At 41.9% G+C, this 11,282-nt stretch overlaps 1 protein-coding gene across 9 annotated transcripts in view; it reads right to left on the bottom strand.

Moving 5' to 3' along the window:
- Positions 1 to 7,044: 7,044 nt before the first annotated feature.
- Positions 7,045 to 11,282, bottom strand: part of chl1b (cell adhesion molecule L1-like b) — a 57,418-nt gene continuing 53,180 nt past the window's right edge. For 5 of the 9 annotated variants that reach the window (XM_031567245.2, XM_031567248.2, XM_031567247.2 and 2 more), the window contains 5 exons: positions 10,517 to 10,630; positions 10,174 to 10,335; positions 9,645 to 9,776; positions 9,213 to 9,285; positions 7,045 to 7,761 (listed from right to left, as the gene is read on the bottom strand). In XM_031567245.2, coding sequence (XP_031423105.1) covers positions 7,560 to 7,761; positions 9,213 to 9,285; positions 9,645 to 9,776; positions 10,174 to 10,335; positions 10,517 to 10,630 — 683 coding nt within the window. In that variant the 3' untranslated portion in view covers positions 7,045 to 7,559. Of the gene's footprint in view, positions 7,762 to 9,030; positions 9,097 to 9,212; positions 9,286 to 9,644; positions 9,777 to 10,173; positions 10,336 to 10,516; positions 10,631 to 11,282 lie in introns of those variants that run through there. The other 4 variants (XM_031567251.2, XM_031567253.2, XM_031567254.2 and 1 more) reach the window with 2 other exon arrangements.

Raw genomic sequence — 11,282 nt, 5'->3', positions numbered from 1 at the left:
TTAGTAGCCGTTTAATTTTGTGGCGCATTCCTGGTATATTTCGGTTCTCTGGCATTTTTGTGCAATAATTGCCATGATAGTTCTAAAGAAATCCTGTTGGGGTAGAATATTTATTTTTGACAGTCTGTGTCAGTGTTTCTTGTCAAAGTGAAATGTCTGCTTCTCATGTTTTTTTTTTTCCAGTTTAGGGATGGGTTTATGTTGTGTAATTACTACATATCATTGACAGCAATCTGAAAGATTCAGTTTGCCAATCACTAATATAATCATGATTGATGATGTTATTTCCTGAGTCTTTTCAGTGAGTTTTCACTGTGGAAGAATACAATTTGTCGGTGTCTGGGTGATTAAGGGTGGGGAGGGAAGATAGAGTCGATAATATAAAAGGTCATTACAGTGTGCCATTACACCACAAAGGACCGATGACACCTAGTCCAAAAAGTGCCATTCAGATACAACAGGCAGGTGCCTATTATCTGAGGGACATTTGTACAATGTTTTTGTCCCCCAAAAAAGTCAGCCCAAGGAAGAACAGCATATAAGTCCTCCACGTCTTTGTTGACCAAGTAAACCGGAAGCTTAAAATAGAAGGTAAAATTATATTGTCAAAACTATTGACTTCATTGGACTTCCTTCCTTGATCTTTTCTTATATTCCTTAAGAGCCATTGAGGGCAACAGCAGGATCCAATTTCCTCCCAAATGTCATATTCCTTTGTGAGACAACATAGATGGCCACTTTTTTTTGTACATCTCTCCTCGACTCTTTGTTAGTTTCAAAGGCGAAAAGGTCTATTCACCGGACCAATTAGAGTGGATCAGGGCAAAGTAAATGGACAGCGCCGTCCTCACCCTCAGCGTTTGGGAAGTTTCTAGAAGCATTTAGACCACCAGGCGACTTCAGCAATGAAAGGTCATTGAGATAATGGCATTTTGAGCCTTGATAGAATTCCACCTTGACGTGAATGAGAAGAAGAATGTACTTCACCTTCTGTCTGCAGCACAATACTCAGCTGAAGAATGAAAGTCAATGGCATGCTTCATTCAGATGGCTTCACTGAGAGCTTAGAACAGAGACATGCACGGTAATCATGGCTCTCAGTACATTTCATTGGAATGTCCATTTTAATAACACAATGCTTTTCATAATAATACTACATTTCCTTTATGCAGAGGATGGAGCTGACACCAACTGTGGGTGTTTCTAGTCATGCAGAAAAATATATAAAAAGAATACTAACATTTAAGCAGCACCCACTCTAAATACAGTTACTGGATTTAACAGATCTCCTGTTGTTTATTTTTCTGACAGAACTCAGATAATAAAGGACAATCCATACTATCCATAACGATGTCTCAGCGCCCTAGAATCTCTCACTGTGTCAGCAACAAGAACTACAGTAAGGCATTTCTCACCTCAACTGGCAGTCAATACCCTTGATCAAATAAAGCAGCGCATCATATCCACAATAATGGAAATATGCCTTGAAATGGTTTTGCCAAACCCTTCAAATCAGGTCCCAAGCAAGTGCCACAGTAAGTCTCTGGATGTCATGCAGCGGCATGTCTGTCTGTGTGCAGCTTTGTTGAAGAAGAGTTTGAAATATTAAGCTGCACAAATAGAGAGGCATCAGAATATTTGCACAGATTAAGCAGGTGATTAAGAAGGGGGGATATTTATCGTTGTGGGCCTATAGCAGGTGCTGCAAACAAGAACAAGCACTGGGGCTGTGTCCTCCAAGTGATCCCTCTGTCTCTCTGCAAGAGTGCTAAGGAGTCGACAGAATAGGTCACAACGCATACTGTTCTGAAGCAAAAGACGGCGGGACACCGTGCACAGTTATTCTGCTAGTAAGGCAAGGATGGTTACTGGTGGCGCCTATACAAACCATTACAGTCATTTGGCTATGTTTCATAAATTGGGAGATTTCTGGTAGCTTATAAATACATCATTAAAATGATGGTTGGACACATTCATCCAGCAGCCTCTTTAGTTCTGTGCAACAATAAACCTATATTATATTTTTCATTACGTTAACGGACCCCTCAAATTAGTCTTCCTCTGAAGCATCAGACTTTTCCTGAAATCATTGTTTTCTTTCTCTCCAGCTTCTTTTATATTGATTTTAGCCTTTGTATCTTTTTTTTTTGCTGCCGGTGCTGAAAATATTGTGACATTAAAAAAAAAGAAAAAGTGCTTGATGTGCATTTGATAGTGATGCGGCTGCTGCAGTAGAGGATAAAGGGGATTTGAAATCAACCGTAAAATTGCAGATGGTGGTCCTGTGTACATCACATACGAGGAACGTTAAGTGACTCATCATTATTCTCAGCTGCTGTTGCGACCCATGCTATACATCATTACTTTACCAATGAGTTGAAACTCTGACATTCCTTGCGAAAGAGAGCGAGAGAGTCAGAGAGAGGAGGAATAAAAATAATTTGATTTTCACAATGGCTTTGTGACTTAAGTCACAGAAACATTTAAAGGAATGTTTAATGACTTGAAAACTGCAGGGCATCAGTCTTCCATCTTTGCGCCGATTCCGCCATGCTCTGCCCACTGTCCTTGTTAGATGTGAGGTCTGAGTCCGTCGCTCAGTCTTTGAAGACCGCTTCTTTCATTTGGGGACACAACGCTTTAGGTGCCATAATTGAGCAAAGCGGGGACTAGCACAGCTCACAATACTGAGCGGATTATAAAACGCAGCACTTAGGATTTTTCCTCCCGAGGTGTGGTGGGTTTTCACCATTGAAAGGGTACACACACTTCTTTCAGAGAAAAATGACAAGAAAGTGTCACTTGCAATGTGGAGCTGATTCAGAGGTCATGCAGTAGCAATTAACCCTTGCCCTTAACCTTTATCATAGGTTATACTGAAGTCAGTCTGAAGAGTGGAGGGAGAACTCAGACATTGTGTCTTCTCACTCTCTAGGAATCACGATACTGTATGTCTCAAAACATGCTTGTGTGTAAGTAAAGTCGACAGTTACTGGTAAACGGAGGAGGTGCAGAAATAAAGTAATCATATCTTATCATTTTGAACACATTTCAATTATTTTGTTGACAAACAAAAAGCAACGTCAGCTATCAGCATGGGATCACTGAAATTGGAGGAGGCTACTTTTGACGCCTAATGTTAACAGCGGGACCCAGCAAGAGCATGAAAACAAAACCAGTCGAAACCAATTAATCCTCTTGAAACATCAGATGAGCCTCAGCGCTGGCAGATACGATAATCTGCTCCGAGAATGTGAGGAGATCAGTGTGAGCATGAATATGAAATGTGGCAAATAGACAAACTGAAATAATTCAGTGAGGTATCACGAAAGCAGGATTCCTTGTGTTATCCATAACCTAAAGCGGTATCTGTCAACTTAAATCCATATTCCTGCTTTGTGAGGTTTCCCAGGTTTCCTCATGGGTCTCGCCTTTGACAAATCTTCCTGGTTGTAGTCTAAACAGCAGATCTGGGAACAGTCAGCGCTACACAGGTTCGGTTAGATGTATGAAGAAAAGCATAGGGAAATGCTTTGTTATGTTAATGGTCAGACGCTTGAAAAACAGTGTGACTTTAAAAGCATCTTTTCAATTTCTTTTGAACATGTTTGCCATGCTCAACCCCTTTTGCTTGAAAAAGCAGCCATGCGTTGTAGAGCCATCAGTCAACTCCATTTCAGTTGCTGCTTCCTTTTCTTACAAAACCCCTGCAAAGCTGAGTACTATCCTCCAGACCATCTCAGCAGGAAGTCAAATGAATCTCTGTCCAGACACCAGTATACGGCAAGAATTGTAGGATATGCAGGATGCAATTAATCTTTGTCATTCAAGTCATAACCGCATGTGACCAGCTTCATCAAGCGTTCGTGCTGCGAGGAGATGTATCATATTATCTATCGGGAATGTCAACACCCTCTGGTTTCGATGCAAATAAAATGCTAACTAACAAACAGCGCTCCATTCGTTTCAATTTCAGCCATATCAGTAAAGGGCTGGGGGAGTACGCTGAAAGCCTTCTGAAATCCTGTACTACTCTCATTCCTGTGAGACGAAAGCAAGCTGATTTATAGTTCAATAAAGGCAGGACCTGTTTTGCTCAATTAACTCTATTTATCTGAGTAATAGCATTTCAGCTTAGCGCTCCTTCCCACTCAGCGCTATCAGTGAGGTGTGTGTGTTTCGCTGAGGCCTGACTTCTCATTTCATTCAATTTCTTCACTGGATCAGGAGAGGGGGGGGGGGGGACTAGAGGACGCTCAGAATATTAGGCCATACATTCTCCCTATTATTTTTGACGGCATTGTAATGAAATAATTCCACATTCGTGTTGAGAACATATTTGTCAAATGTGGTGTTACATATGGGTCCCTTGTAAACTGACTGATTGTAAGTGTAAATGTTCTGCTCAATGGCTATGATGTTGTGAAAGACAAAGCCGAAGAATGGTGCAGTGTATGGTCTGGTGTGTGTGTATTTCTAGAGACTGTCTCAGTACCCCTGAAAGACACAGTCACACCACTCGAGTGCAGGACCTACATCAAGGCCAAGCTATCAACATCTTCATTAATTTATGACATTTAATTAGCATTTTCTTTAATACCTTCAGGCTCTGAAGTGTTCTGGAGTTCCCTGTTAAAGCCTAATGATGTTTTTCAATGAAGCAGACAAAAATTGTCTCGTGAGATTTTGTACATTATGCACATATTGTGGCACGTTGGTTGTGAATTTGACGACCAAAATCTTCATTACTTTACAGACTTGACCTGAAAGAGAAAATATGCCTTGCATTATGAAACTCCCAATGTCCCAAAGCTTTTGTTTTCCAAGACATGAGGAGAAGAACATCATGTCAAGTGATTGCTGCAGTATAAACTTGGAGGAGGCGGGTGTCTACTGTCTGCAGACTTATCTCTAGCTAATGCTAGGCCCTATGGTACTGTTGTGGTCTCTTTCCCAGACTCAGCACTGTTGTCCTCTCCTGTAGTGCTCCTGCCTGGACTGAACACAGCCTCTACGTCTCAGCCAGGATTGCAGTTTCAGCATCACGTGGAGCTGAAATGTGTTTTGAAACGGCAAGCGTCTTAAAACACAAGCACCGATATTTCCTCTATTTATATGTAAATGCAAGACTTTCATTAAAACACTCAAGGCTGACAAACAGCGGCACCCTGACCCAACGGGGGGCGACAAATGACTTGACAGCCCTCAGCAATCATCATTAGAGCTAATCACAGAGATGGACAATTGGCAGGCCCCACATGCCAAGTCAGTTAGCACAGGCTGTTTGCAGCACACGTGAACACCTTTTTTCTCGGCTATTTCTCCGTACATGGGCATGGGGAAGTTTTATGTTTTCAAATGTTATGTTGCCGATTTCATTGGATAAAAGATATATATATAAAAAGATGTGCATGACAACATATGGCAAAGCTCTTTTTGATCACTAAAAACAAGCCTCTCAGTTCAACTGTTGTTTGAGAAGCATGACTGCATGACACCATCTGCACAAATGAGAAGGGAAGAGAAAAGTTTCTCTTTTTTTTCCCCTCTTCTTCTTCGTCTTGACGTGGTTGTACACTGGGAAAATGTGTTGATGAATGAAGTCCTCATACAAAGTGAATTGCTGACAGGTCCTGAGACTTGGGGACCAAGTCATTTGTTGCACAAGCAGGATACGCAGAGATGATTCTCTCAGATGTCCCGAACGGGAGACGTGTCTTCCTCTGCGCCAAAGCCAATATTGAGTCACACTCTTAATGACCTCCAGCAGTCGGCCTTAACACACACACACACACACACATACAGTGATGAACATGCACACACACACGCACACACACACCTTTATGTCAAATCAAACTGCAAATAGCCTTGTTATCAACATACTGAGATGGAAACATCACTCATGTTCCTACACAGGCACAAAAAAAACAAAAACATTTTTAAGCTGTAAACAACCACATGCAAATGGATTTATGTGCATCTGATGAGTACAAGTAGCCAAACAACAATAAATAACAGTGCGTGCAATTATTATTTTCTCTATGTAGAAGTTTTCAAAAGTATTCTGAAGTGACCTATAATACCTGGGATTTTCCTCTGGACCATGGGCCGTGCTTCTCTTTTCTGGCTATGAAGTGATTGTGAAATGGTGAGACCGGTGAAGCCTGCACATACAGGTCAATAAATAACCTTTTTATGGACATAATCCCTGGATTTTAAGGTCTATCACCTTGATGAATGCGTAAAGATATGGATGTTTGTTTTTCTTTCGTTTTTCTTTCATGCAGCTAGTGTGCAGCTAACGAGTGTTTCTGCTCGGGCAGCATGCTGACCACCTAATTGATGACCCCAGGAGTACGTATATCAATGAGCCTCTCTGAGTACAGGTAACCTACTCCGGTCCTACAGAGCTGCACAGGCCTGTTATGCCCACAGCCCTTCCTCATGGCTGAAGATGCCTGTGTGTAGGCATCCTCCTTGCACCAAGCACAGCATCCTCTAGAATCCTTGTGACATCCTCAACAATTTCCACCATTTTTCTCCGTCTGCCGTATGCTGAGCATCCTTTGTCTTGACAGGGTTTACATAACGCCGCTGCTTCCACACACAACGGGGCCTGAAGGGCTTTAATCTGTTGGAATCTGCCTCCAACATGGCTGTGTGATTACAACTGTGTGTGTAATGTGGCTGCGCTTCCCAGGTTCAGTCTTTTGCTTTGGCTAACAAAGAATGGACTCTGCTGCTGGATTGAGAATGGTGGAAAAAAAGAACAGTTCTTTACACAGGAGCCTGTGATCTTTATAAGCAAGCATGTGTAATGCTCTGATCCCTTAAATGAATCCACTTACATTGTAAACCATATTCCTTTTAACTGATCAATACATACAGGTTTGCTAAATATAGTCAGTTATAGCCTGAAGCCTGGCCTATAGCCTGCATGTGTCTTTAGCTGTCTAAAATGAACTTTGAGGTTGACAAATGAAAATATTTCTTTTTTTTCTTTGTAATATGTGTAATCGGTGACAAATGAGTGCACGCCTTTGGTGCATATTAAATCACATTTAATGAATGCATCTGAAATATAAAATGTCAATAATATTTGCTTCAACTGAAAAATAACATGTTCAAATTTTCACATACTTTGCTTTGCTACAAAATGAAAACCAAACACAGACATGAGAAAGGCTCTCTGACACCTGGGAGGATTACAAACAGTAGCTGCATTTACAAAAAAAAGCAAGTGCCAGCAGCTCTGAGAAGTCTTGACTGATTTGCAGTGATATAAAACACCCACACATACACACATATATATATACATTTGGAAATGATAGATCAGTTACAATATGCAATAAACTAAGCCTTGTAAAACGAGCAAGACAGTGTGGCTGACAATAATACATTAATATTCACATGAAGTTGTGCTTCCGATAGATTATGTCATTTATTTTTTCTGCCCTCCCCTGACCAAAAACAACAAAAAACAAACAGTGTTTGAATGGAACCCTGGTCGTAAAGATGAACGGCGTTGCTCTCCCACCACACACACACACACACACACCTCACGCCGTACTTTGACTGTTTCCTTTGTTCTCTGTGGGTGGCTTCTCCTTGCGGCCGGTGTACTCGCCAATGAACGAGCCGTCCTCGTTGAACTGGGCCTCCTCGTCACCGTAGTCCGCCAGGCTTTCGCCACTGTCCGCCGGTTTGATGTCTCCGCTGGTTGAGTGCAAGCTCCCCTTCAGCGGCTTCTCGTCATTGTCGCTGTGCACAATGGGACACGAGAGAGAGATACAATATTAAAGACGGCCGAGATGCTTCTGACTGAATGGCGGGACGTTTGCGGGACGTTTGCGGGACGTTTACGGGGTAAAGTAGTCACTGCTACTGCTGCTGGATTTCTACTGTAATGTCCACGAACAGCTGTACAGTTGACATTACAGTGGATCAGATTTGCTATTCTTTTTCATCACAAAGCACAAACATCAAAATGTGAACACCCACTAGGATTTACTGATAATTAGAAGGAATCTCAGGGGGAAATTCATTGTTGACCCTCTGTATTTCACATATGTATACAGTATATGTTAATTGTAATTGTAAAATTGTAATTGTAAAAGTAAAAGTAATTGTGTGGTTTTCCACCTGTCAACAACTACCTCACTGCTTCTGTTAGCATTGAACATATTATCAAACTGCCAGTAATATATTACTTCAGGCAATTGATGTACAATCAGTGCTTCGCAGCCATTCATTTTGCAGAGTATATCTCTGGTCTGGTGAGAACTGGCCCATCATAACTGATTTCTTGATTTCTGTGAGTTAATATCATTTTCAAAAGCACATTTTGTATTGTCTAGTGGATGTTCACATCTGTTGCATTGGGGTTCTAATAATGGGCCAGAGAACAGTGGGTTATCACAATGCATGACAGTCTTGTTCATTTTACACCAGGGAAGAAACTGCTGTTGCTCTTGCATACTTGGCTTTATAGACAATAACCTCTCATTGATTTCCCAAGCAGAACAAACAGATGACTAAGAAACAGGTCTGCACAAGGGGTTTCTGTGTAATATACTATATTAACAGAACAGGTAGCAGGCATATAACAGATCTATCCTTTTCCAATAAAGATAAATAAAAGGGTATATCCATTGGAAAAAAGAGAGGCGGTTTTCAGTCAAATTAATGTCATGGCAGTACCATGTATAATGTCATAAGAAATGTAAATATGTAACCAGTTCTATGGATACAATGCAATACCTTTCTTATTGGCTAATATACGTAGCTACAGACTTTGAAAGATTTATTGTAATGCTAATGTATTGCACTGATTTGACCTTTTTTGTATTCCAACCAGTAGCAAGTAGCAACAAGCTGATGCCTCTACTGAGTTCTCGCACAGCACCTCTATCTCATCACAAGCCAAGTCCCAAGCCAGGCAGGGCGACACCAACGTCACAGACGTGTAAACAACAACAGCCCACATGGGGCCGGTTGTTGTTTGCCACACACACTTGACAGTTACTCAACCTATCACGTGTCTCGGGTCAGGGGTGTCTTTGGCGGTCCGTGTATTGCTCATGCATGTGGGGTGTTCTTTTGGGTCGGGAGAGATGCAGAATAGGGTAGTGACATTAAGTGATGGCACATCATTTCGAAAATATCTAAGTCCGCCCTCCGTTGACGGACACCTGAAGAGTGTCTGGTGTTACCTGTATTCACAAAATGTGTCCTCATTCATCCCCTGGGACTCTACATCGGGGTGGAGATCTTCCTTTTCTTTCACTGCAACAGACCATGGCACAAAGACATGAAGGGACGCTTCTGTTTGTCAAACAGGGTGAATGAACAATACAGTGCGACACAGAACTTTAAAAATCTTTATCATCAATAAATCTATTTCTAAATCTAAGGCCCCGTTTGAGTGAAGACACAGGAATGCAGTGTGTGTCATCATCTCTGGAACAAGTGCAGTCAAAGGTAGAGTTAATAATAAACTAAACAAGACTACTAATGAACACACTTGCAATACTTACAGCGTTCACCGAGGAGTTTGTGACTCTGTGATATCTCATCATTTCTAGGCCAAATCAACAGATGCTCCAACGGTACTTTAACACAGAGTACCTGGAAGTCATGAGTACCTGAGTATTTTCCTCCTTTGTTTCTGTTGACGAAACAGGCTATGAGCACGATGAGGGTCAGGAGAGCCACGGCGCACATCAGGCCAATGAACCAACCCTGCGTGGATACGCCTCCGTGGATACTGGCCAGACCTGTCGGGAAAGGGAGCACTCCATGACTTTCACTTGACTTAACCCCCCACCATTTGATTGAATGTTTACAGTCGACGAGTGCTGTCTGATGCTGAATTTGAGGACGCGCGGCTAACAAACAGAATGAGAATGAACCCATATTAATATTAAACAGACAGTCCACTTGTCCAATTAATCAACTTGGAGGAGACGCACTGCGTAATTTTGCTCATCACGTTGGTAAGCAAAGCAACTGCTGATCGGAAAGTGTATTTCAGCTCCAGACAAGGACATTGTGATTGCTCTTCATTGACAAACAATGCAACATCAAGCACAAGGAACCACAAGTAAACTTTGTAGCTTTGCCCCCCCCCCCCCCCCCTCACACACAAACACAAACAAAACCCTCTCTTCTCACCTTTGGCCCTGGTCTTGATAACATCTTCAAAAATACTAGAATTATCAACCCGGTTCTTAGTCATTAGTCGCACTGTATACTCAGTCCCAGGTTCAAGCCCTTCAATGATGTGGAAAGTCTTTGAGGTGTTTAATGCCTCTGACATCTTCCAGTTACCATTACCTACAGGAGGTGCACAATCAGGGAGTGTTAGTGTCTGTGAATATGAATCGACATGGTGATGGGGCAATCGACTACACACACATGAGAGACACGACACCAGGCAGAAAGACGAGGGAGAAGTTACTATTGTATAGACAAGAAACAGATCATAGATGAATGGAAGAAGTTAAGGTTGGCTTACGGTTGTTCATATACGCAACATATAACTCTGAATCCTTTGGCTCGCCACCAGGGATCCAGCTGATATTTGCAAAGCTGTCGCTAACTGAGGAACTAACGTTCACTAAGGCAGGGACTACCAGAGGATTGGAAGAAGGGAAGAAATACAAAAAAGAGAGAAAGAGAGAGAGAGAGAGAGAGAGAGAATGTTAGTAGAGACAAAGGACACTGGAGATGTTTATACAAGACCAGTGTTAGTAGTGAGGAAGGTGCGTGGGGAAAGTGCACAGTGTGTGAGATGCAGCTGGAATATTTATGTTCACATAGTAGTAATGTATGTATTTTTCCTTCAACAGCACACAAGCCAGTGCATTATACAGGTAGGTATCAAATATTGGTGAGAGCGCCTACATGAGAATGGATACATGGGAACAAAAACAAAGGAAACACAGAGCTGGCAAATATGACAAGATGGCTGCAAATGAGAGGTGTCTCGCTCAGTGGGTATATGTAAGGAAGAGTCTGCTGTTTATTCCTTGCACCTACACAGATCCCGACACAGAGATTCACACGGCGATGAGTACATTCCTTTGTTCCTCCACAGTGTGATATTCAGTGTGATGAGATTCACTGGCTGAAACCTCAAGTTCTGAGGAAAAGTAAGAGTAGACTATCAAGTCAGCTGGAGTTAGCCCACTCATTGCCTCTTTTTTTATTGTCACTCCTTTGTCTTGAGCACAATGCCAACACAATTTCTGCTCACTGGCACATAATTACAGTTTATTCAG

The sequence above is a fragment of the Clupea harengus genome, chromosome 5 (genome assembly GCF_900700415.2).
Source record: "Clupea harengus chromosome 5, Ch_v2.0.2, whole genome shotgun sequence".
Lineage (NCBI taxonomy): Eukaryota > Metazoa > Chordata > Actinopteri > Clupeiformes > Clupeidae > Clupea > Clupea harengus.
Note: the sequence above shows the minus strand (reverse complement) of the source record. Positions and strands in the feature narration are given on the sequence as shown.